The sequence below is a fragment of the Hippopotamus amphibius genome, chromosome 8 (assembly GCF_030028045.1).
Source record: "Hippopotamus amphibius kiboko isolate mHipAmp2 chromosome 8, mHipAmp2.hap2, whole genome shotgun sequence".
Taxonomy (NCBI): Eukaryota; Metazoa; Chordata; class Mammalia; order Artiodactyla; family Hippopotamidae; genus Hippopotamus; species Hippopotamus amphibius.
In genome coordinates this window covers 52,699,431-52,726,284 of record NC_080193.1, presented here as the reverse complement: position 1 = coordinate 52,726,284, position 26,854 = coordinate 52,699,431, and the positions used below count along the sequence as shown (strand labels likewise).

At 48.5% G+C, this 26,854-nt stretch overlaps 2 protein-coding genes across 2 annotated transcripts in view; one reads left to right on the top strand and one right to left on the bottom strand.

Annotated features, from left to right (window-relative positions):
- TMEM163 (transmembrane protein 163) overlaps positions 1 to 26,854 on the top strand; it is a 238,594-nt gene that overhangs the window by 210,925 nt on the left and 815 nt on the right. Inside the window, exons 6-7 of the mRNA XM_057745777.1 lie at positions 16,559 to 16,670; positions 25,531 to 25,672. Of these exons, the coding sequence (XP_057601760.1) occupies positions 16,559 to 16,670; positions 25,531 to 25,672 (254 nt within the window). The remainder of the gene's footprint in view (positions 1 to 16,558; positions 16,671 to 25,530; positions 25,673 to 26,854) is intronic.
- Positions 25,608 to 26,854, bottom strand: part of MGAT5 (alpha-1,6-mannosylglycoprotein 6-beta-N-acetylglucosaminyltransferase) — a 355,963-nt gene continuing 354,716 nt past the window's right edge. The window contains exon 20 of the mRNA XM_057745767.1: positions 25,608 to 25,660. The gene's annotated coding sequence lies outside the window, so the exon portion shown is untranslated. The remainder of the gene's footprint in view (positions 25,661 to 26,854) is intronic.

Genomic DNA, 26,854 nt, shown 5'->3' with positions numbered 1-26,854 from the left:
TGTTTTTCCTCTCAGTAAGCTTATGAGATCTGTTTGTCTTCAGTGTTCTGAAAGTTTATAGTTAGTATTAACCTTGATGAGGATTTTTTTTTCATGTATTGTGCTAGACACTCAGACCCTTCCAATCTGTAACTCATCTTTCAGTCTTGGGAAATTTTCTTATATTATTTTCTTAAATTTTTTTTTCTATTTTCTCTGTTCCATATTTTTAGACTTCCTATTATTGAAATGTTGGACTTGTCTTCTAATTTTCTCTTCTTTCTCTCCTATATTTTATTTTTGTGTGTTTTTGTTCTATTTTCTGAGAGATTCCTTTAACCTTACCTTCTGATGCTTTTACGAAGTTGTTAATTTCTGTTACCACAGTTTTAAGAATTTTTTCTATGTTCTTTTCCAAGCATCATTTTCTTGTATGACAGGTACAATGTCTCCTATCTCTGATGATATTAACAATAATTTTTAAAAGTTTTCTTCTCTTCACAAATGGCTTCCCAAAATTCTAGTGGTTACTGGCTGTCTGATTATACTTAAGAAGGGTATATATGATTGTGTGTGGGTGAGTCTTGTCATATGTGATTTTTTTTTCTTTTCAACCTGTGATTTTAATTCAAGGGCACCAAGTTTTTAACCTGGTGTTTAGGTCCACGGATGGAATTTAGGGGATCCATGATGTTTAATTAGAAAGAAATTGTGTTTTTATTTTTGTTTAACCTCTATCTGAAATTCAGCATTTTCTTCCATCATCAAATTAGGCAACAAACCACAGTGGTAGTGTTAGAGTGGTTAAGACTGACTTTGTCACCAATAAAAATCAGATTTTTTTTTTAATCTGAGATTGGTTTTGGCAGATATTTCAAACTATTTTTTGTGCGTATCACAACTTAAAATTACTTAGTGGATCTGCTATTAGATTTTGCTATTTAATACATTAATTTAGAAGTGCTTATTTTTTTATTGGAGTATAATTGCTTTACAACATTGTGTTAGTTCCTGCTATACAATGAAGTGAATCAGCTATATGTATACATATATCCTGTCCCTCTTGGACTTCTCTCCCAGCCCATCTAGGTCATCACAGAGCACCAAGCTGAGCTCCCTGTGCTATACAGCAGGTTCCCACTAGCTATCTATTTTACACATGGTAGTGTGTAGTGTATTTATGTCAAACTTAATCTCCCAATTCATCCCACCCTCCCCGTCCCCCGCTGTGTCCACATATCCATCCTCTAAGTCTGCATCTCTATTCCAGCCTACAAATGGGTTCATCTGTAACATTTTTCGAGATTCCACATATATGCATTAATATATGATATTTGCTTTTCTCTTTTTGACTTACTTCACTCTGTATGACATACTGTAGGTCCATCCATGTCTCTAAATGACCCAATTTCGTTCGTTTTTATGGCTGAGTAATATTCCATTGTATATATGTACCACATCTTCATTATCCATTCATCTGTTGATGGACATTTAGGTTGTTTCCATGTCCTGGCTATTGTAAATAGTGCTGCAATGAACATTGGGGTACATGTGACTTTTACACACACACACACACACACACACACACACTTATTTATTTATTTATTTATTTATTTATTTATTTATTTATTTATGGCTGTGTTGGGTCTTCGTTGCTGCATGCAAGCTCCCTCTAGTTGTGGTGAGTGGGGGCTGCTCTTTGTTGTGGTGCACAGGCCTCTCATTGCTGTGGCTTCTTCTGTTGCAGAGCCTGGGCTCTAGGCACATGGGGTTTAGCAGTTACAGCATGTGGGCTCAGTAGTTGTGGCACGAGGGCTCTAGAGTGCAGGCTCAGTAGTGTGGCTCATGGGCTTTGTTGCTCTGCAGCATGTGGGATCTTCCTGGACCAAGGATTGAACCCGTGTCCCCTGCATTGGCAGGCAGATTCTTAACCACTGTGCTACTAGGGAAGTCTCACATGTGACTTTTTGAATTATGGTTTTCTCAGGGTATATGCCCAGTAGTGCGGTTTCTGGTCATATGGTAGTTCTATTTTTAGTGTTTTGTGAAACCTCCATACTGTTCTTCAAAGTGGTTGTATCAATTTATAGTCCCATCAACAGTGCAAGAGGGTTCCTTTTTCTCCACGCCCTCTCCAGCATTTAATGTTTGTAGATTTTTTGATGATGGCCATTCTGACCGGTGTGAGGTGATACCTCATTGTAGTTTTGATTTGCCTTTCTCTAATAATTAGTGATCTTGAATATCTTTTCATATGCCTCTTGGCCATCTGTATGTCTTCTTTGGAGAAATGTCTATTTAGGCCTTATGCCCATTTTTGGATTTTTTTTTTTCTTTTTTTTGATATTAAGCTGCATGAGCTGTTTGTATATTTTGGAGATTGATCTTTTGTCCATTGCTTCATTTGCAAATATTTTCTCCCATTCTTAGGGTCGTCTTTTCATCTCGATTATGGTTCCTTTGTTGTGCAAAAGCTTTTAAGTTTAATTAGGTTCCATTTGCTTATTTTTGTTTTCACTACTCTAGGAGGTGGGTCAAAAAAGATCTTGTTGTGATTTATGTCAAAGAGTGTTTTTCCTATGTTTTCCTCTAAGTTTTATAGTGTCTGGTCTTATGTCTTTAATCCATTTTGAGTTTCGTTTTGTGTAAGGTGTTAGGGAGTGTTCTAATTTCATTCTTTTACATGTAGCTGTCCAGTTTTTCCAGCACCACTTATTGAAAAGGCTGTCTTTTTTCCATTGTATATTCTTGTGTCCTTTATCATAGATTAGTTGTGTGGGTTTATCTCTGGGCTTTCTATCCTATACCATTGACCTATATTTCTGTTTTTGTGCCAGTACCATACTTTCTTGATTACTGTAGCTTTGTAGTATAGTCTGAAGTTGGGGAGCCTGATTCCTCCAGCTCTGTTATTCTTTCTCAAGATTGTTTTGGCCATTAGGGGGCTTTTGTGTTTCCTTACAAATTGTAACATTTTTTGTTCTAATTCTATGAAAAATGCCATTGGTAATTTGATAGGGATTGAACTGAATCTGTAGATTGCTGTGCGTATTATAGTCATTTTCACAGTATTGATTCTTCCAATCCAAGAACATGGTATATCTCTCCATCTGCTTGTGTCATCTTTGATTTTTTTCATCATTGTTTTATAGTTTTCTGTGTAGAGGTCTTTTGCCTCCTTAGGTAGTTTATTTCTAGGTATTTTAATCTTTTTGTTGCAATGGTAAATAGGATTGTTTCCTTAATTTCTCTTTCTGATCTTTTGTTGTTAGTGTACAGGAATGCAGGAGATTTCTGTGCATTAATTTTGTATCCTGCAACTTTACCAAATTCATTGATTAGTTCTAGGGGTTTTCTGGTGGCATCTTTAGGATTTTCTATGTATACTATCATGTCATCTGCAAACAGTGACAGTTTTACTTCTTCTTTTCCAATTTGGATTCCTTTTATTTCTTTTTCTTCTCTGATTGCTATGGCAAGGACTCCCAAAACTATGTTGGATAATAGTGGCAAGAGTGGACATCCTCATCTTGTTCCTGATCTTAGAGGAATGAGAAATGAGAATGATGTTTGCTGTGGGTTTGTCATATATGGCCTTTATTATGTTGAGGTAGGTTCCCTCTGTGCCCACTTTCTGGAGAGTTGGTATCATAAATGGGTGTTGAATTTTGTCAAAAGCTTTTTTTGCATCAATTGAGATGACCATATGGTTTTTATTCTTTAATTGGTTAATGTGGTATATCACATTGATTGATTTGTGTATGCTGAAGAAAACTTGCATCCCTGGGATAAATCCCACTTGATCATGGTGTGTGATTCTTTTACTGTACTGTTGGCTAGTATTTTGTTGAGGATTTTTGCATCTATTTTCATCAGTGATTTTGGTGTGTAGTTTTTTTTGTGTGTGATATCTTTGCCTGGTTTTGGTAGCAGGGTGATGGTGGCCTTGTAGAATGAGTTTGGGAGTGTTTCTCCCTCTGCAATTTTTTGGAAGAGTTTGAGAAGTATAGTTGCTTAGCTATTCTCTAAATGTCTAATAGAATTTGCTTGTGAATTTTTGTGCTTATCACAGCTTAAAATTCTGTACTCATTAGATCTGCTATTAGATTTTGTTATTTAATACATTAATTTAGAAGTACTTATATTAGTAAAGCACAAGTGTTTTATATCATATTAAGTATCTGCTAATATAATTGGTTTCCTTTGTAAGGCTATTATATATTTTATGTCCTTAAAGTAGTTTTCTCTGTCCTCATGGGCTAGTCAGCTTCCCAGTGCAGTAGATAAACTCCCTCAACTCTATCTTTTTATTGTGGTGATCTTGCTTTCAGCTGAGCCTGGCATGTCCAGTGCAGAGACCCTTTATTTTGCTCTCTGCAGTGAATGTTCTTTCTTTCCTGATGGAGAACAGTGGCATCACCCTCTGGGCAGTGGGAGAGGGGGTCTGGGCCTCTTAAGGACATTGTCAATGAATCCTCTTTCATGCTTCTTCTAGGAGTGCCTAGTGACTTTGATTCCTTTGGGAGTTCTGACATCTTGCTTCTCGACTGCCCCCTCTGCCCTAGATTCCACCACTCCCTGTACCTTTAAGGCAGCTACCACTCTTTTGTTTTCCCAGCTCAGAATGTTTTTTGTCTGTTGTCCTTCTTTTGTTTTCTTTGCCCTTCTGGGTTCAAGCCTTAAAAAAATCCATATATTGCCATTTAGTGGCCTTACAAAAGCTGACTGTGGGTGTTCATTCCACCATCTTTAATTGGAATCCCTTCTGATTTTTAAGGCATTTTCAAATATATGAAGCAGTGCTCTTGTCATTGTGAACTATTTGTTCTTTTGCTTTCATTTAGTGAAACTTGCAATTCAGGACCATTAAGTTACATCAGAGGAAGATTGTCCTACATTTTTTCAGGTGAAGGGCAGTAGATTTTCAGGTCGAATAGATGGGGCTTTCAGTACCTTCAACATCACTGACTAGCTATGTGACCAGATTGTAGGAGCATTAATTTAACCTTTCAGTTTCGGGTCATCATTTCTATCTAGCAGGTATCTTCCTGTGGTTCAGTTTAAAATAAAATGCAATTGTTTATTAAGTCTTTGGAAAAGAGCGTTGTCTCTAATGGGCGTTAATAATAGCATCTGCTTGTATTATATGACTGTTATTTAAGGAACTCTCTGGTTTGATACTAGGGTGTTGGTGTGACATTCATTGGCATGGTATTCATACCAACAAAGGGAATGGAGCAAAAGCAGACAGCTGGAAGGTTCTACTTCCTTTGCAGAACAGAGCTTTTCAAGGATGTCAGGGCTTCTGTGTCCTGAGGATTTAGCTGAGGGGATGTTATGCTTGGTCCTGGTTTTAGGGAACCCTGGAGGTGTCACTTTTCTTTAAATACCTGATGGTCGCAGGGCAGGAAGGTGTGTGAGCCCAGCAGGATGGCTCCTCTCAGATTCCATGGCAAAGTCCAGGGATTAGAGTGCTTGTCCCCCAAAGAGCCTCACATTCCTATCTTGTATCGGAACAGAGCAATCAGACAGACGCTTCACTTAACAGAAGCCAGGCTGCATCTGGGAGTGGCAGCCAAGCTCTTCAAAGTGCCCTCATTGTCACTGAGGCAGTCGTAGTGCCTCAGCTGATGCTGCCTTTCCCTCCGCTACTGCATCCTGTGACCGCACCAACTTCAGTGTCCTGGTGCCCGTGGAGCTGGGCATCTGTTTCCTTCACAAGACTCCATGGTCAGGTTGGCCAGCGCGGCCAGGAAATGCCGGGGACTGGGGCTCCCAGTCTGTCTCTAAGTCCCGCCAGTGAACCTGATGTCCACCAGCTGCAGAACCTCCTGGCTGCTAAACCTTATTATACAAACACCAACTCTTGACCTCCCAACATCAGAATGGTTTGATGCTAATTTAAAAATTGTGAAGTCATTTAATGTGACTCCGTGGCAATTTGTCAATATAATTTAATAACCAGGGGAAATGGAGGACTCAGGCTCAGTGTCATTTCCTCCACATCTGCCAGCTTTTCTCATCTGCCGGGGTGGGGCAGGGAAGGGGGTGATGAAAAGATCCGAGGCTGAGGGTGACTTTTAATTTCACCTGGGGCCATAAATCGATCCACATTTCTTATTCAGCCAGCACTCGTATTTCCCTGGGTAATTCTATAACACACGTAGTGTCAGAATGGTTTGAAATTTGTCCTCATTAGGAAAGCAAAGGACGCTTTGTGTGTGTGTGTATGTGTGCAGGGATAAGCAAGTGAGCCTCCACGTCCCCCGACAAGCTGTTACACAGCTTATGAAAAGGGAGAGTGTTGGTCTCTGGGGGAATGGGTGGGTTGAACGTTCAGATGTGACCTCTGGCTGGTGTTAGTGGTCACAGCTCCCTGGGACCTGGAATTGCCATGAATAGTGTCACCTATGATAAGGAATAAGCTTGGTATAGGAGGTGACAAGTGGCACTGCAGAAAAAAATATCAGTGCCACCAAAGGTTCTTCTGTGAGTAACACCGTGAGTCAAAATGCTTCAAGATGAGGCTGTATGGGAAAATGGGGGTGGGGGCAGGGGGGCCGAGATACTTGGTGTTGCAGTGTTAGAAACGGCTGCTGGCAGCTGGCCAGCCAGAAACAGGGATCGTACGTTTTATGAGATGATGTGAACCCGTCAGACGTGAGTTGAGACGTGAGTTGGATTTACAGGTGTTAATTCACACCCCCACTTGTATGTTGATGTACAGGGTATGGGTGGGAGTGATTGGGGGATGCTTTAGTTCATTCTGGGTGCTGTAACGACATATCATAGACTTGGTGACTTTACCAACAAACATTTATCTCTCACAATTCTGGAGGCTGGAGAGTCTGAGATCAAGGTGTCAGCAGATTTAGTGTGGGGTGAGTGCTCTCTTCCTGGCTTGCAGATGGTCACCTTCTGCTGTGTTCTCAGTGGCAAAGAAAGAGATCCTTTCTCTTGTGTCTGTTCTTATAAGAGCACTAATCCCATCACGAGGGTCCCACCCTCATGACCCAACTACCTCCCAAAGGTACTACCTCTGAACACCATCACACTGGGGACTAGGGCTTCAACATAGGAAGTTTTGGGGTACGTAAAGATGCAGGGAGAGTGGGTGAGGTTCAATTTTAGCCCAGATCTTGTTCAGTGGTGGGACTGGCCTTTTTGGAGGCTGCTCTCAGATGCTGATGGTTCTAACAGTTCTCCACCTGAGCTCATGCCACCCTGATATTTTGACCGGAAGTTTCAGCTCTCTTGGTGGTAGGTGGTCTCCTATGTACGGGGCGAGAGTCAGACCACATCAGCCTCCTTCCAGTTTCTTTGCTTGTTCCTTGTGTCAACAATTGTCTGTGTTCGTTGGGAACCTAGCGAATTCAGTTCTATCTACCCTCTTGAAAAAACGATCCAGTGATGTCTGGATAGTAGCTCTTTTTCTCATGTCATAGATGACACGGTGGCACTGGATTGCATTCTGAGTGGCTACTGCAACCTTTGTGTACCGTTCTACATTTGGGTCCTGTGCCTCAAAACCTAACAGTGCCTCCTCAAATAAAGAAAACCCCCTTGCTGCTTCCTGCGTCATGAATCTCTTCAGTTCTTCAGTCACTTCTTCCTCTTGTCTCTCTTCATCCTTTTTCTGGACCTCCAATTCCATCAGGTCTTCGTTAGTAAGCTCCACGTTTGCATCTTTGAAAGGGTTCGTATGTAGGGGATTTACTGTAATTTTAAATTTAAATAGACAATGCGTGTTTAAATGTGAAAAGTGCTGTTAAAAAAGCAATCAGAATATAGGGGAAGGATTATTAGTCAGGGACCTTCTCACTGAGAAGGTGATTTTTTTTTTTTTTTTTTTATTTTGGCACACGGGCTTAGTTGCTCCGTGGCATGTGGGATCTTCCTGGAGCTGGGATCGAACCTGTGACCTCTGCATTGTCAGGCGGATTCTTAACCACTGCGCCACCTAGGAAGCCCAGAGAAGGTGATATTTGAGTGGTGATTTGACAGAGTGAGTGGAAACAGCATGTGCAAGGGTCCTGAGGCAAGAACATGCTCAACATGTTTGAGGAGGCTGGGGTGGCTGGAGCCGAGTGAGAGAAGGGGCGAGTTGTAAAGCTGAAGGCAAAAGGGTCTGCTTCATCCAGTGGGTTTAGTTGGGTTTGGCTTCACTGAGAGGAGCTGGAACAGATCGTCATCTTGTCAGTGTCCATCAGGTTGCGGGTACTCTCGTCTGCCAGGTCACCAGACTGTGTGTGTGTGTGGCGGGGGGGCGGGGGGGGGGGGGCAGGAGCAGTGCAGGGGCCCTGCGTCCTCCTGAAAAAAGGCTGATTGAGGCCCAGATCTGGCAGACTAAGGTCTCCTGAGCTAGCGTACAAAGACTAAGGTCACACGTCAGCACAAGCATCCTCCCTGGATCAGGTTTTATCAGCTCTGCCCTAATTGCCTTTGAATCCTAAAATTAGCCGTGCAGCTTTATTCCGGCCTGGGCTTAGAGAATTAGAAGGGGTTGGTGGTGTCAGGCCGCTAAGGAGGAGGTGGAAAATGGGTGGGAGCCTCTGCTGTCTTTGGGGAGCCACCTGCTCTTCCTGAGCCTCAGGTTCCCCACCTGTAGCATGGGTTACCTGATCTCTGGGCCCTTTTCCAGTTTCAGTGCTCCACGATTTTGAGATCACCTTGTGTTTAAACAGAAGGTGTGTTCTCCCTTGTCTGGTGCTGGGCCAGATTTGGCAGGGCTGGCGGTGGTGGTGTGGGGTGGGCAGGGGAGAGGAGGGGGTGTGTCTCCACTACCTGATCTCTTTGGTGAGACAGATTAGTCTTGGCACGGCCCAAAGAGTTTGGGCTGGAGAGCTCTTTCTACCCTAGGGGTCTGCCAGGTTCCTGGAATTTCTCTCTAAGGGATTCATTCCACTGAGTAAAGGTGTAGCTTCTCACATTTTGGGATCAACAAAATTAGAACATTACAGAGTTAAGGCATTACTGGCTCTTGGAAAAGACTCCACTTGAATGGACTAACCTTTGGCCTGTGTCACATGCTGGAAGGTGGAAGCCGTGTTGAGCGCAGGCTGAGGGGGCTTCTCCTAAGCTGTCCTGAAGTTTGGGTTGGGGGCCACGGGCTATTGCCCAGAAGGGTAGGAGGCGCTCAGCAGACGGGCGTGGGGAGGGCAGTCGCATTTGAGCCCTCGCGTCGCACAACTGCAGGGAGCAGAGGGGTATGTTTAGACCCAGCCCGTGTCTGGCATCTTGGAGCGAGAGTGTGGCCGTGAGGATCTGTCAGCCCAGGGATCTCCTGATGTCGCAGAATGTCAGCCTTGCGGCACTGATGTCCTTCCGTCCAGCAGTCCAGGGACACAGCTGAAGCTCAAGACCAGTCTCTGGGGTGGTGTTTCTTCCCACTCCAGGGTGCATTCCAGCATCCCATTCAATCATGATAAAACCAGCCAGCTTAACCCTCTCCTGTCCCCACCCCCACCACTCTAGGAATGCATTTACCCAGTTAGATTTTTAACCCTATGCTCCCTATGTCCACAGAGGGTCCAGGTGCCTGATAGCTATGTGGATAAACATTTCTGCAGCTTCCATTAAAACTGCTTGTGAAAGACTTTGCTGATTATGATTTTGGTGTCTCTCTGTGCAGTGTAGCAGTTCGTATCACAGATGTTTTTTTATTGCAGTGGGCATAGCTAGGGTGGATGAGAAAGGACCTCTCCCCTCAATGAGCTCACAGGAGAGGGAGACAATGAAGGAAAGATGGGTCACAGGACCTGGGAGAATGTGGTTCTGGGTGCTGGGGAGCATGGAGTGAAGTGTCAGTTCTTAGAGCATGAGTCGTCAGGAAACACTTAGTAGAGGAAGAAACTCCTCAGATGAGTCTATGGAACGGAGTGTTTGCCCACCCAGACAGTAGAAACATGGCAGTAGAGGAAATTTGTGAGACCTGAAGGCTGCCCGTCTGGGTCCATGTTTCACCACTGATGTCTTAGGCTTCTGATCTAATCTTTACAATGACCATACTGTGATCTCTGTCTGCTGCCTCACAGTATGACAATGGACATTATGTCCATTATTATAATAACATGCAATAAGCTGAATTATGTAAATATTAGGAGTCATCACCTTGGGATCCCTGGGATAAATTGCTTTTTTAAAAAAAAAATTAGTTTTATTGAGAAGTAATGTACCTGCAGTAAAATTCCACCCATACAATTCGATGGGTTTTGATAGATGTTTATAATCAAAGATCTACCACTACAGTGAAGGTAGAGAATATTTCTGTTACTCCAGAAAGTACCATTATGCACTTGTGCAGTCATCAATTACCTCGTCTCTCCAACTGCTGATCTGCTTTCTATCAGCGTGATTTTCCTTTTCTGGAATGTAATAGAAATGAAATCATGAAGTGTTGAAACTCTCGTGTCTGCTTTCTTTCACTCAGCATGATGCTTTTCAAGTGCAGCCGTATTCTTGCTGAATGTATCTTTTCCATTGCTGAGTAGTATTCCATTGCATGACTGCGTCACAGTTCATTTATCTACCACTTGTTGGACATTTAGGCTGTTTCCAGTTTTTTGGTGTTATGAAAATGGTAGCTAAGAATAGTGGTGTGCAAGGTTTTACATGGATTTATGCTTTTGTTTCTCTTGGGTAAATACCAATTAGTAGAATTGCTGGGTCCTATGGTAAGTCTATATTTAACTTTATAAAGACCAGCCAATCTCTTTTACAAAGTGGCTGTATCATTTTGTATTCATATCCACAGTACAGGAGAATTCCAGTTGTTCCTAATTCTTACCGTAATCAGTATTCTCTCTTTCATTTCACTGATTCTAACAGGTATATAGCAGTATCTCATAGTGGTTTTGATTTACATTTCCCTGTTGATTAATAACTTTGGTTATCTTTTCATGTGCTTATTTGCTAGTCATGTATCTTCTTTGGTGAAATGTTTGTTAAAATCTTTTACTCGTTAAAAAAATTGAGTCATCTGTTTTCTTCTTATTGAATTGTAGAAATTCTTTTTTAAATAAATAAATAAATTTATTTAATTTATTAAAATAAATAAGTTTATTTATTGGCTGTGTTGGGTCTTCATTGCTGCATGCGGGCTTTCTCTATTTGCGGTGAGCAGGGGCTACTCTTTGTTGTGGTGCGTGGGCTTCTAATAGCGGTGGCTTCTCTTGCTGCGGAGCATGGGCTCTAGGTGCTTGGGCTTCAGTAGTTGTGGCGCATGGGCTCAGTAGTTGTGGCACATGGGGTTAGTTGCTCTGTGGTATGTGGGATCTTCCTGGAGCAGAGATGAAACCCATGTCCCCTGCATTGGCAGATGGATTCTTAACCACTGCACCACCAGGGAAGTCCTAGAAATCCTTAATATATTTTGGATACAAGTCCTTTAACAAATGTGTTTGCAATTTTTTCCCTCCTGGTCTGTGGCTTTCCTTCATTACTTTAATAGCGTCTTTCAAGGAGTAAAAGTTTTTAATAACACTTTTGGTTTGAGGGAAAATAGCATCTTGGTGTAGTTTTGTTTTTTGTTCTATTATGAATGTATTTTAGCATCCTTCATATGTTTAAAATTTGTTTTATTTTTGCCCATGTCTCTCGCCCACTTTCTATTAGTTTTTTGGTCTTTTTCTTTTGGATTTCTAAGAGCTGTCTATATTAGGGAGACCAACTCTTTGTGATAACATTTTTTCCTAGTTTGTATTTGTATATAACCTATCCTCTGCATATGTTTTAATTTTCCATGTAGTCAAATATATCAGTCTTTTATGGCTTTGTGCTGGTTATAAAGGGCTTCACCCCATAAGGTCATAAGGAAGCTTGCCAGAATGGACATGATTTATGTAAGCATTTACCTTTAATACACATTTATCCTTGGCTTCTGAGTGAGTGGCTAGTTGTCTTGAACCTTTTAGCCCCGATTTTCTATCCATTCAGTAAAGATGTAGCTGTAAGAAATCACACGGGCCCAGCACTGGTAACTGTGGAAACAATACGTAATGAGGAAATGCCAGTCCCGCTGTTTTTACAGGGTCCATATTCAGTAACGTGAGAGAGGTTGAGGAGGCCACCATGGTTGAGACATCCTGGTACGGTTCACACCTGGGAACAAATCAGACACTAGCTGAGTGACCCTGAGCAGGTCATTTAACCTCTGTGCATCTGTTTCTCCACCTTTCAGTTGCCTGTTTGACTGGGCAGTGAGGATTAAGTGGGAGATGACAGGTGTGGCTGCACTTTGAGAGAAGCCATCAGTGCATACCTACTTGAGTTTGCAATTTCTCATCCTCAGCCAGGTCTTCTCTGGCTTCCTGACTCTCAGGAAGGAATCCTCTCAGAAACTCCTTTTATTACATCCAGAATTTTCTTATTTCAGCATGCCATAACAAAATACCGTAGAATGGGTGGCTTTTATTTCTTATGGAATTTATTTCTCATGGTTCTGGAGTCCATAAGATCAAGGTGCTAGCAGGATCAGTGTCTGGTGAGGGATCTCTCCTTGGGTCACAGACAGCTGCCTTCTCACTGTGACCTCACCTGGCCTTTCCTCAATGTGTGTAGGTGGAGGGAGAGAGAGAGAGGGAGGAAAATAAAGAGAGAGGGATCTATTCCTCTTGTTACAAGGGCACAAATACCACCATGAGGGCCCCATCCTCATGACCTGATCTAACCCTAATTACCTCCCTTATCTCCATCTCCAGATCCCATCACAATGCGGGTTAGGGCTTCAACATAAGGCATTTGGGAAGGACACAAACAGTCCATAGAGAGGACTGATGTCTTGAGCAGGCTGATGACTACTTCTCTGTGACATTATACTCATGCTATCAAGAGATGTGGTGGCTGTGTGGAGAGAGGAGAGCCAGGTGGGTTCTGGGCGGGAAATTACAGCAGAGTTCTAAGATACTGAAAGCTGTTTCAGGGCAAGGGCGTTGGCAGGTCTGTTCCAACCCGGGTCCTCCGTGGACCCTGCTTCAGGGTTTATTTTTCCTGAAGCAGATCAGCACAGCAGTGGTGAGAAAGCCTTGATGAGGATGCTCTAGATGAGGCTTCGAGGTGGCCCCAGTCTCTGTTTTCCCAGCCTTGGGGAAGGCAGGTGTTCCTTCAAGCTGATCCTGAGAGCAGACTGTGGTTGGTGGGAGTAATCCACAGATGGAAAGCACCCGAGGTTTGCATGTTGGCTTCTGCACATTTAAATGTGTCATCTACTCTGTGCCGGGCACTGTTGGAGCACTTTGGAACATCCTCATGAAGTAGTATCTGTGGGACTGGAGCAGAGAAGCGGCACCCCTCTAAGTGGTCAGGACAGGGCTGAGTGGCAGGGGTGGGGCTGTGCAGGAGGGCGGGGGCTGCTGCTCCAGAGTCTGGGCCTGAAGTCCGCAGGGCTTCCTGGCCTGAGGGAAGCACAGCAGGACAACCTTGAACCCTCAAGATGGCCTGGAGCCGCATCTCACCCTCATGGTCTCAGCCTCAGTGACACAGGTGACCTGCAGAGGAAGCCTTGGCCATGAAGCTGCACACGTGCCTGGCTCAGGATGCAGAGAAGCTGGAGGAGGGGATCCGGTGGGAGCTGGCGAAGCTGAGATCTCGGCTACTCCCTCCCCGCCCCCCAGGCTGAGCCAGTGGATCAGCACCTGGTGCCCCGCACCTGCCTTCAGGGACCGGGGGCCACCATCTCGCCGCCACTTTCCAAATCTACGCAGATGTCTCTGGTGGCCGAGGGGGACGCGGAACCACCCAGCAAGGGAATTCTGGCAAATGTAGTTCCTGCTGACCCCTGTGGACACACTACACAACCACCAGGGATGGCGAATGTTCTTTTTTCTTTTTTGCATTTTACAGATGTGTAAACAGAGGAAGAGAGGGAGGGAGGTTCTGTGATTTGCCCAGAGTCACGCAGTTGTTAAGTGAGGCTTCTGCTTTACCCCATTCCCTGTTCCACCAGGAGTCCAGTCCATGGGAAGCTTCTCTAAGGCGAAAGATGGGTCCCAAACACCCCTTCACCCTTGATCAGCCACCATGGATCCCAACCATAGTTTCTCTTCTGTTTCTTTACATCGCCCCATGCGTGCTTCTTTCTAGGTAATAAGTTGCCTATGTTTCTTTTACAGGGGTGCTCACCATACTTTGGGGCTCACCATTAGCACCTGGTGTGGCTGTTTGGTGGAATAAGTGAGTGTGGGGCTGATGTGTTTGGAGCCTTGAATAACAATTGCTGCGCTTTATTGCACATCAGCTGCCTGTCAGGGGCTGTGGATATCACATTGCTCTTTACAGAAGAGAGCATTGAGATTTGAGAGCCTGGGTTTGTTTCCTCAGTGAGCGAGAGTCTAGATTTGAGCAAAGATCTGCTGGCGCATCAGTGCCCTTCGTCAGCCGAGCCCCCATTCAGGAGTGAGCTCCTCGGGTTAGCGGACCCAGGGGAGGACCAGCAAAGCCATGCTGGCTCTTCTCGAGATGCATCTGGGGGTAGGGGGGATCGCCAACCCCCAGCTCCCTGGGAGCTAGATGGGGTGAGCACAGCCTTTCTCTACCTCTGGAAATGTAGGGATGAGGGCTTTGCAAACAGATCGGGTGAAGCCAGAAAGGCTTCAGGCATGGGCTGAGCAAAGTGAGAATTCAGCTTCTCAATCTGGGGCCTCGCGGTACTTGACTGCCTCATTCTCCCAACTTAGGCTTTTTGAATCCTGTCTGCATGTGGGACTATGTTGTTATGTGATTCCTTAATCATGTTTGCATTTTTTCCTGTGGGCGCCGTCTCCCATAATTAGACTGAGTACCTGCACAAAGAGAGCTTTGATTTGGGGGTCCTTCCCCACCCTCCGCCCCCTGGTGTGTAAGCTCACACACAGCAGGGACTTGGGATTCGCCAAGCGGCCAGGTTTGGCACAGTCGTTACTGATCATTTGAGGAAGTGAAACTTCAGTGAGGTGATTATTTTAAAAAAACTTCAAAATTTGAAATAATTTTATATTTATACATCAGTTACAAAGACATTACAGAGAAGTCTCACATACCCTTCCTCCAGCCTCCCCTCATGTTAACATCTCATATAGATAACCAGGTACATGTACCCAAACTACGAGATGACAACACTGTTAACACAACTCCAGCCTCTGCACTGATGTCCCAGCTTTCCCACGTAATGACCTTTTCTGTTTCTATGGCATTTCATCCTCACATCTCCTTAGCCTCCAATTTGTGACAATTTCTCGGTGGTTCCTTATCTTTCACGACCTTGACGTTTCATGACCTTGACATGTATGAAAAGTAGTGCTCAGGTGTTTCGCAGGCTGTCCCCAGTGTGGATTTGTTTGGTGTTTTTTCACGATTCAACTGAGGTTATGGATTCGGGGGTAGAACACCCAGAGGTGTTCTTCTTGTCACGTCCCATCCTATCAGGAGGCACGTGGTAGTAGCATCGCTTAGGCATGGTCTTGCCCATCTTGAGGGTCACTTACTGGTTTTCTACCCTGTAAAGTTACCATTTTCCCCCTTTCTGTATTCTATTTGGTAGATACAAGTCATGAGTCCAGTCGACACTTAGTAGAGGAGGGAATTAAGCTGTGCCTTTTTGGGGAGGGAGTAGCAAAGGATTTGTGGACATACGTTAAGACCAACCACCACTGGTCAGTGTCGCGGGGGAGGTGCTTTGATGCTTTGCAGATGCCCTGTTTCCAGCGAGGTGATTTTTTCAGATCACTTTGCTCAGTTTTGAACGTGGCGGAACAGGCTGTCTTCCTTCTTCCTAGCTTTCTGTTACTCAGTTATTTGAATAATAAAATGCTTAAGGAATCCTATTTTTTTGAGTATATGTGATGCCTTATGAGATTTCTGCTGGCAGTGGCATTTTAATATCGGGGAACCTGGAGGCTGTGTCTCATGGGAGTGATGCCTGGGAGCCCGAAGCTGAGTGGCTCCATGGGCCTGCTGTCAGGAGACAGATGCGGTGCTACTCACTTTTGCATACGTGACTCACTCATTTGCTTGCAAAGGTAAGCTAGCCACTTATAGGAGGTGCTAAGATAACGTCAATAGCAGACTATATTTTTAGATGCCTTTTCCCACCTTGAAGGCTATATTTGAACTTCCAATTGCTTGTGTGAAGCTAAGGAAAAAATAGAGTTATAAGTAGCTCTAGCCATCACTGACCCCATAGCAAGTTCAGCTGGCTCTGTTCTTAGGCCAGTGGTCTACCTGTTCTAAACTTTGTAATCAGCTGCTGTTTGACTTACGCGTGGAAAACTTGACATAGAAGTCACTATTTTTAGCATTTTGACCAACTCCATTATTGAGCAATGATTGCCAGTCATGTTGGCAGAAAAGCAGGAAGGGAAATCTCCTACAGGGAAAGAAATAGCTAATGGGTTTCTAAGGAAATATAAACCTGGATTATCTGTTTTTCATCATCCTTCCAATTTCCAGTGACACAGGTAACTGAGGTATAAAAACAAGCTATATACTCCCACCTGGTGGCAGCATACTCAACTGATAATTTGTTCTGGGAACAAAGGGCAGTGGTTTGCAGATAATCTGCTCTAGCCTGAGATGAGTTGCTGAAATTTGGAACTTTCTCTCCTAGGATGATTTCCTGTTCAGCGTCTCCATTTTAAGTGGAATCCTGTGCAGCATCCTGGCTGTGCTGAAGTTTATGCTGGGGAAGGTTCTGACCAGCAGAGCACTGATAACAGATGGTGAGTAAGGCCAGTGTGCCTGATCTCTAGGGGAGGGAAGATGCTGTTTGGGTCACTTTTAGTTGCTTGTCTTGCAGAAGAGCTGAATAATCTGGAATCTGTTCCTCACTGTCCTCCCCCCACCCAGGCTGTTTGGTGAGTCTCAGGGTTCCCTGTCAGCGCAGATGTCTTGTGCCCTGGGAACTGAATAAACTCTTCCTGAATCACTTCCACCCAGACCTCCTGACAGGGTGGTGCAGGGCTCCCCACCTCTTAATCATGGAGCACAAAGCAGTCTTGCATTCCATGTGCATTGCTCCAAATACAAAGTAAATGTCTTCCCTGAATTCTGTAAGGTTTCCTTGGTGAGTGCTCCATGCCTGTTTCCCCCTCTAGCTAATGAGACGCTTACCTGGGAGTTCAAGTCGTAATGACCAGGGCTCTGCTGGGGAAATGAGCTGTGTGTTCTCTGCTCAAGACCCAAACCAGGTGGACGTGTCCCTCTGGGTCCTGTAGGTCAGGAGGAGCTTCCTGCGTGGCCTTTGGGCTGACAGAGAAGGATGTGTGAAAGCAGGAAAAGCACGTTTCAGTTTTTGCAAACTAGTGCCAGCATGTAAACTAGAAACGCGATGAACACAGCTGCTGGGCTGTCTTCTTTCTCTTTATCCTGGCGCGAGTGAAGTTTCCGGGCTTTGGGAGTAGAGGTGTGAGCCCCTGTGCCCTGGGGTGGGAGGCCCAAGGGTAAAAGCTGGTGGGTTGGTGGACGTGCCTGCACAAAATAGAGTGGAGATTGTTAGATTTCTTTTTGTTTGTTTGTTTTTTGTTTTTTTGTTTTTCATGGCCACGCCGCACGGCCTGTGGGATCTTAGTTCCCCAAGCAGGGATTGAACCCGGGCCCTGGCAGTGAAAGCACCGAGTCCTAACCACTGGACCGCCAGGGAATTCCCATGATTTCCTTTTTAAGTAAAGAACCCCTCCCGGCTCCGCAGACTCTCAGAGTTCTCTCCTGTGTGAAATACGTGGGTACAGACACACGGGGGTGGCTGTCGTCCGTTGAGGATGGGGTGGATGGCGGTCAGAGGGCCCTTCTCTCCCGGGTGGTGAGCGTGGTGACACGGCGAGGACCTGGACTCCTCCTCCCGTGCTGACGCCCTGCTGTGTGTGGAGCTGGGCTTTTGCACGGTGGGGCAGGCAGGCAGGAGGTCACAGTGATACGTCCCAGGATTTGCGGAGAAGTGTTCACTCCCTGTGATTTTTGTGGTCTGGTGTTTTTTAAGCTGGAAAAGAAAATGCCTCCTGTGACCACGGAGTCCTCCTCTTTTTAGGGATGAGTGCACCGCCAGCCTCATGCCGAGAGCTGAGGTCTGCGCGGGCATTATCCAGGAGTTTGGGTGTGGGTTTTCCAGCCACCTACGAGGTTCCTTTCTGTGGCTCTGAGGGGCACAGCTCTGCCTGGACCCTTTAGGCCTGAACAGAGCAGAGGTCTGGCTGGACCTTGACTCTCCAGTGACGTGTTCTGTGCCTCGCTTTCCACGTCTCCTTCCCTTGGACACGGGGACAGGAAGGCAGGCCTGGGGGAAGCTGCAGAAGTCAGCACAGCTTTCAGGGCTCCTGGTGCTGGGTACCGAGCAGGTGCTCCTCCGTCTGTCCTGAGTCGGGCCCTTAGGTCCCAGAGCCCCCCGGCTTACAGAGCATCAGCACTTCTTCTATTCAGTTGACTACAGTCGAGACCCTGGACCGGAAGCCGGAGTGTGGACGCGGCAGTCAGACCCGCCCCCCAGGCCGCCCGGCTGCAGGCCCTGTCCGCTCCCCGCCCGCGACCATGGGGCTTGACCCCCTTCTTCTCAGACCAGTGAGCCCCTCCCTCGACGGGTGACTTGACTTAGCCATTCACAGACATTCCAGATACTGTTTCTATTTAGGCGTCACTCTTGCTCTAACGTCCCACCATTGTATACGGTGTAGGAGAAGCTCCCTGTGAGAAGTATGTGTTTTCCAACGAAATAACTCCTGATTTCATAATTTTCATATACAAACCATCCACACACATAAGTAGTATTTCCTTCCTACTCTTGAGCCCGGGAGAGGGGTCATTACAAAGAGAAGTGGATGGTTTAAGTGAAAATTGTTCCACAAACAGGCAAAAAGTAGGGACAGGCGTTCCTCGGGCAGAGGTAACTGAGGTGGGAGGAAGGCTGGTAGATCTGGGGGGTGTGAGGAAGGGGTGTGGGATGAGGGACCCTGACGAGTGGGCAGGGGTGGACCATTCGGGACCTTAGGTCAAGCATGGGATTTTGGATGTTTTAGTAAATATTTAAACAGACGAGATGATATTGTGGATGTTTTTATTTTATTTTTTAATTAATTTAAAGAGAACTATTTATTTATTTATGTATTTACTTATTTATTTGGCTGTGTTGGGTCTTCATTGCTGTGTGTGGGGCTTTCTCTAGTTGCTGTGAGGGCGGGATATTCTTCTTTTGTGGCATGGTGGCCTGTCTTGTTGCGGAGCACAGGCTCTAGGTGCGTGGGCTTCAGTAGTTGCAGCATGTGGGCTAAGTAGTTGTGGCTCATGGGCTCTAGAGCACCGGGTCAGTAGTTGTGGCGCACAGGCTTAGTTGCTCCGCAGCATGTGGGATCTTGCCAGACCAGGGATTGAACCCGTGTCCCTGGCATTGGCAGGCAGACTCTTAACTACTGTGCCACCAGGGAAGTCCCCATCGTGGATGTTTTTAAAAGATCCTTCTGGCCATCAAGGTGGAGAACAGGGACCTCAGGGAGGGGAGCGGTCTCTGGGGATGGTGGTGGCCTGGGTTGGTGAGGGTGGAGGGGTGGGGGATGTGGAGGAATTGAGGAAATGTTGGTGATATGTATAAAATTGGCCGGGCTCGGGGATGAATTGGCCGTGGAGGCTGAGGGGAGATGAGGGGAGAGAGAGAGAGAGCGCAAGACAGAGCGCCCTACTGCAAAGAGCAGAGGCAGCACCCCCATCCCCAAGCCTGTCACCCATAAGCACCCCCTCTCGGGGTGGGGGCTGGGGGAGGTGGTTGGCGAGCTCTGCCGTCCCTGGCTTGGTGGGAGTGTCTGCCACACATGCGGCAGTCATCACAGCCTGCGGCTAATTGCATGGTCTGGGATCCGGATTTCCCTCATTCACTGATTAGCAGAACTAGGGAACCATCTGGGGTTATCTCCTCTCTGTTCTTCCCTCACTTGGGCAGGTGGGGGCAGGCTGGGGTTTGGGAGCCATGCCCACCATGAATGTTGGTCTGGCCCAGGGCAGGGGGCCAGGCCTAGTGCTTTCTCTGCAAGAAGAAAGCAAGTCCAGCAAATTGCTTCTGGTGCTGGGAGGGCGGGTGTCACCTGTCACCTGGTGGGGCGGCTGGTTCCCGAGCTGGAGCTGCGTGTGAACCGGGCCAGGCCAGCTCCACCCGATCCTTTGTCCCTGGGTCGTGTCCTTACCGTCAGGAAGCAGATCTTCAGGGAAAGGGCGTCAACGGGGTGCGGGGAAGTTCCAGACTCCCCCACGCCGTGCTGTGTGCAGTGCAGGAAATCGTATCTAATTGGGTTTGCTTGCTTTGGCTCTTTCGTCAGCATGAGATCACGGCTATCAGGACGGGGCTGAAGCTGGCTTTGTATTATTTAAGGTAAAATGATCTTGTGCAGCACGTGAACACGACACATCAGACAGAGGAAGACGGTGGAAACGTACCTGGGGGGAGTTCTGAACGAGGGGCCGGGAGCTGGGCTCTGGCGCTGCCCACAGGAATTGGCTGGAAATCTGAGCTGAGGGGCCTGGGTTGACTGTTCTACGATATCAAGGGTCCGTGGTGGCGTTCAAGTGCATGAGCAATTTTTAATCGGAATTTTCTCCATAAAATTAATATGTGCTTAATTATACAGATTCTTAATCTAGTCATTAAAGCCAGACTGTAAGAGCCTCTAATCAAGATCGCCTCAGACGTTATTTTGTGTTCTAAGATGATGACAGCATTTATCTTTGGCAATAGCTCTGGTTTTAACAGGGGAGATGGAACAAGGTTATGGGCCTGGGTGGGGTGGGAGTGGCACCCCAGAGGTGAGTGACCGATGGGGCCTTGTGTGCCTCGTCGGTAAGATGGGTGGTCTGCGGGGCGGGGCTGTGAGCTCAGGGACCTTCATGGGGAGTGGCTCCCGCTGGGGAGGCTCTAAAATTCTGAAGGATGGGGCAGGGCAGAGGCGGAATCGTCCCCAGTCCGGGTGTGCTGGTTCCAGTGTTTCCAGAGCAGGCTCCCAAGAGAAGTGATTCAGGCTCCGTCATAATCAAAGGTGGGCAGAGAGGAGCAGGTCCGAAGCTCCTGGAAGGTATGGGTGAACTGTCCGGAGCCTGCAGGGTGGGAGCTTGCGTGTGGTGGGTCCCCCCACTGTCGGAAACAGGAGGCTAGTGTGTCCTTGGCTGGCAGAGCCGGGTGACTTGGTGGAGCGAGTGGACACCTGGTGGCTGTCTGGGGGAGCCTCACACTCTCTGCATCCTGTCTGAGCTCCACCTGGCTTCTCTGAGGGCTCCAGGGGCCCACCAGTGCCTGCGATCAAGATGAGAAAGCGTGAAGGATTCCCGTCTGTGGGCCAGTGGCCACCTCCTTCTCGTCTCTGCCTTGCCTCTAGCCACCCCCCAAAACAAAATTCCCCCACGTCTGAGGGGGAGAAGTAAACTCCAGCCCAGGTGGCCCCTTGACAAAGTAATGGCCCCCATGGATGCTTTGGTGGCCTTCTGAGAAAGATGTTGGCTGCAGAGACTTTTTATATTTTTAAAAAGAGGACTGGTCTGATTCCATTTGTTAAAAAGAGCAGTAGGATGCAAGGGACAGTCAGAGGTGAGAGGGTAAATGCCAGCCTCTTGTAATGCGAGAGGGGAAATATCTTGATTTTTTTTTTTTTTTAATTTTTAAGTCACATTTATTGAGGTATAATTCACAAATAGTAAAATCCACATTTTTTTAAATGTACAGGTCTATGAACTTGACAAACAACCATAGCACCGTGTCAGCAGAATGATACAGTAGGCCTTCTCTTTTTGAAATATCTTGATCGTGATGTATCGGAAGACAGGAGGGAAATACAACCTCCTCCTTCTCAGAGTGGACCCGCTGTCCCCGACTTGGGGAGACATGGAGGCAAAATTGAGGGTGTGATATGCAGAGGCCAGAACTCTGGGTGGGACAGAGAGGGAGGAGGTTCCAAAGTGCCCTGCATGGGAGGAGCTGGGAAAGACGCAGCGGGCACCAAGCTTTCAATGTGGTGAGAAAAGGCTGGAGGGGAGGCAGCGCCATGAGCTGTGTGGAGAACGGAGACAGAAAGGATGCTGAGTCCGTTTCCCCATCGTCCAGAGGTGGGCGAGCCTGGAGGAGCCACAGAAACTAGCCCCCCGGGGGCCTGGGTCGCAGCCTCGCCTCCGGGCCGCCCTGAGAAGGTGAAGCCAGCAGGTAGCACGGGAAGGGGGCTGCCTGCCCCTGGCCTCCAAGGTCGGAGGTGGAAGGCTTAGAGATCTGACCTTGGGACTTGGCGCTGGTGGGACACATCTCTGGTGAAGCTGATGCCAGCCTGCCCTCCCAGTCCCTGCAGGGCGCCCAGAGAAAGGTCAGGTTTGCTATCTGCAGAGGAGGCCTTGGTGGGTGATGTGAAAGTGCTCACCGTGGGCGGTGGGCCGCGATCCCCAGGTAGACACGGGAGGGCAGGTAGAGGCCCTGCCTGGAGCAGCCCTCACCAGCCACAGGCTCCCAGGAAGTCCTGGCCCTTCTGTACACAGTTCCCTGCACTGGTCTCTGGAGAATATGGTCCCAGTGGGAGGAAGGTGGAGGGGTTTGCCTTTGTTGAGGTGAAATTAGGTTGGAAAGGTCCACCAGGTATGAACCTTGTGGAGCGCCTCAGAAGCAAGCGGGAAGGTTGACCCTGCAGGGGGCCCCAGACCACACCCTGAAGCCCGAGAGTAAATCCCCTGCCTCTTGGGGGGCTGTCTCCCCCAAGATCTAGCCGCAGGCCCCAGCTTGGCAGGGAGGCCCCCAGAGCCCGGGCGGCAGAGGCTTCCTCTCTCTCAGGATGGCTCAGCCCAGCCGAGTAGGAGTCCTCTTGGCACGACTGAGGCTACGTCCGTGCCCTCCCCTCCCCCTTCCCTCCCCCTGTTAGCTCCGTATTTGATGCAGCAGTGGATGGAGTCCCTGAGACGCGCCAGCCCCCATTCTGGGACTTGGAGTACAGCAAGGAGAGAGACAAAACTCCTGTCCTTAAGCTTACATTTCTGGTGGGAAAGAGATGTTTGAAACAAGAAAAATGGTAAAAATGTCGTGTTATGGAGAGAGGAGTCATGGAGAACAGTGAAGCAGCAGCAAGGGTGAGAAGGTGGGAGGGTGTGGCTGGGGGGAGAGGCATCGCCTTAGGGGCTCCGAGTTTAGACTGGGGAGGGGGCAGCGTCGGAGGCCCCGGGAGGAGGGGCCAGGGTGGCGGTGGTTCCTCGGGGGACCAGGAGCAGATCGCCAGGCCTGATGTGGCCGAGGTGGGAGGGAAGGGTTTGTCCGCCATGAAGAGTCTGCATAGTTTTCGGAACTGGGCAGCTTTTCTGCTGGAGGGTTTGGGCTGCTGTCCACTTAAGGAGGTGACTCTGGCTGCCTCGAGGGGACTCACTGTGAGGAGGGAGATGTGGGCAGGAGGGGGGAGGGGGAAGGGAGGGGTGGGGGGTAGACTGAGAACAGGTTTTGGAGGTAATGGTTGGCAAGAATGACTTGATGGATGGATGGATGAGATGTGGGGACTGATTAGCTTTGGGATGCGAGAAAAGTCCAGGATGGGCTCCTAGGTTTTTGTCTTCAGCAGCTAAGGATGGCGGCGCTGTTTACAGAGAAGGTGGCCAGAGGGTGAGTTGTTTGCAGGCAGGCATTTTTGCTTTGAACGTGTTCAGTTTGAGATGCTTGTATGTCTGCAGCTGAGGGGAAAGATCAGGACAAAGAAGAGCTAGGAAGACACCGGCTTATGGGATGCAGGTAAGAACCCGACTGGAGAATGTGGGTAAAGAGTTCAGAGGACCAAGCCAGGCACACAGATGGGGACGAGGAGGAGGGTCTAGCAAAGGAGACAGAGAAGGAGCAGCTGGAGTGCCGGGGGGAGAGCGCAGAGTGCACTGGCACGCGAGGCTGAAGGGACGCGTGCCTTGGAGGGCGTAAGTGAGGATGCATGACCCGTGGCCTGTGGCAGCCGGGAGCCATCCACGACCAGGGGAGGGAGGCCTCTGAGTGGGGTGGGGTGAAGGGAGAATGTGAGGTGTGCTGGGCTGGACAGCTTCAGGGAGTCTTGTGAAGGGCGCTAGTGAGTGGGGCTTGCGGTGGGTCAAGGAAGGAGGTGGAGGTGGGTGATGAGTGATCCCCGTGGGCGTGATCCCAGAGAGGGAGAAGAAATTCAAGAACCAAGCCCTTTGGTGAACAGGGATGAAGGCGCTGGTCTGACATGGGAATGGCGGTACCTGGAGAAGCGGCTGAGTATGTGGGGGCAGCAGGCACGGGGTGGGTGTTGGGTTTGGTGTTGGGAAGATGAGGTGTCGTTGTCTGAAACTGTGTACAAGGGCAAGTCCGCAGCTGAGAAGCGGAGCGGGGAGATGATGGAGACTGAAGGGAGAGAAGGCAGCTGGAGATGTCCTTGCAGGCCCAGCTTCCTCTTGGGCCCGTTGTTGGGGGGGCAGCCCGCTGAGGTCTACCCCGTGGATCCTGAGCAAGGGCTCAGCCTAAGTCACCTCTACCCCACAGTCTCCTTCCTCCCCCGCTGCTCTTCAGTTAGGACGTCCCGCAGTGGCACAGCCCCAGTGAATGCATTTGAAGGTATCTGATCTCCGTGCTCCTGCTGGAACCTGGAGTTTGTGCGTTGGGTTCACAAGCAGCATGGCGCCATCACCCAGGCAGGGCTGCCCGGGGACGGGACAGGGCTCGCTGTGGGACAGGTCACTGGCCTGCATGGGCAGCGCAGACCTGCAGCTGCCCTTGGGCCCCCCCCCCCCCCCTTATGCTGAGGCTGGCGAGGAGCCTTGCGGTTCACAGCACAGCGAGACCCCAGGAGTCCTCTAAACCATTCCCTTCCTGAGTGGCCTTGAAAACCCACAGGTAGCCTGGAAGTGAGATGCCTCAGTTGTGGGGACCCACTGGGGTGACATATTTGGAAGGCGATGGTGAGCAACGTCTTTTAGCTCCGGTTCCAGTTGGATTGCCATTTCTGCGACCACGTAGCTAATTCTAGACTTTGCATTTCCCTCCTGAGAGTGAAGAGCCTCAGGTGACTTAGGAGACACGGCAGGGAGAGGACATGGGTTCAGGCAGCTCCCCAGCCCTGCCCCCTCTCAACCCCTGTAACCTTGGTCAGGTTACTGAACCTCGCTCACCCGGCTCAGCCTCGTGTTCCCGTTGGTAAAAACGGGGGTGATGATCTGGCCTCACAGAATCAAGACCATCCCAGCTGTGTACTTGCCCTGCAGACATGGGACCGATGTGAGTCACTGAGTACTGACTGTCCCCTGTGTGTCCGGCAGGCGTGGCGTCCCCACCCTTCTTGAGTCCTGCGTTCCAGGGCATGGCGGAGAAGACGACGGGAACCAGACACACAGGCTTTCACGTGGGCGTGCTGCCTGGCAGGGGGGGGACCGTGGGGGTGACAACTCCATCCAGGGAGGTGTCTGGTGACATCTGAGCGGAGACTTGGCAAGCCACGTGGGTGTCTGATGACCCTGTCACCCGCCTAGGGCTTCTGGGACGCCCCTTCCAGCACACACCCCAGGATGCAGAGGCATGCCTGGCATCTGCGTAGCTTTCCCGGTGGCTGAGCAAGTTCACTGGGCCCTGCCCTCAGCCCCTGTCTGCTTCTCTCCCAGGGTTTAACTCCCTCGTGGGGGGCGTGATGGGCTTCTCCATCCTCCTGAGCGCCGAGGTGTTCAAGCACAACTCGGCCGTCTGGTACCTGGACGGCAGCATCGGCGTCCTCATCGGCCTCACCATCTTCGCCTACGGGGTCAAGTGAGTGCTGTATTCCCCACCGCTGATACGCACATCTTGTACTTGTGAGCCTCCCACCCCTGGGGGAGGCCGGAAGACTGGTAGAGCCCCCAGCAGCGGTCACATACTCTGTGGCAGGGACAGAAGCGAGGCAAGGGCTTGGACGAGGGGCCTAGGCTTTCAGTCGCAAAGGGTCTGCTTCTGTCTCTACAGTCCACTCAGTGATCCTCCTTTTAACCCTCTGTGCCCCTTCCTTTCTCTATATTGAGGGTCTTAGTGATGCACCAGGGGGGCGTTTGTGTGGTGTCCTCACCTGGGAAGCCCCCTCTGCCACCTGCTACCGACACTGGGGGAGGCTGAGCAGTGGCACTCAGCCGGATGCCAGGTCCCCACACTTAGAGAACTTTTTACAGAAGGGACTCTGTGCAGGGGGGCTACGTGTAGGAACACCCACCCCAGACATCGGGTTCTAGCCCAGCCTGGGGCCTCTCACTGCAGAAGTGCCCTGCAGGCATCGTCGCTGGCTCCGCACCCAGCATCCAGGCTGCAGCATCCAGGCTGCAGTGGGCCTTGGCAGAGAGAAGAGTTTCTCAGAGGTGCGGAGCTTTTAAATGTGAGCATGCTTCCTCTCTCCCACTAGGGCGGCAAAAACAAAATAGAGAGTAAGAGTTGCTGAGGACAGGGAGAAATCAGAACCTCCGTGTTCTGCTGGTGGGAACGTAAAACTGTTCAACCACATTGGGGATGGTTTAGCAGTTCCTCAAAATGTTACACACGGAGCCCCTTGGTATATAATCCAAAGAAGTGCAAGCACACATCCATGCAGAAACTTCTGCACGCACGTTCATAGGGGCATCATTCACAGGGCCTAAGAGTAGAAATGGCCCGTTATGCCCAACATACGTGGGTTTTCAAGAACCCAAGTGTCCATGAGCTGATGAATGGATACATTACATGGGATAGAGCCACACAGTGGAGTACTTATGCAGCCACAAAAAGAAACACCGATTCATGCTATTGATATGTGGATGAACCTTGAAAACAGGCCCAAGGAAAGAAACCAGTTACAAAAGGCTACATATTGAATGATTCCATTTATAGGAAATAGCCCAGATAGGGAAATCCATAGAGATTGCAACTAGATTACTGGTTGTCAGGGGGAGGTGGGGCAGGGGTGTGACTGCAAGTGGGTGTGGGGTTTCT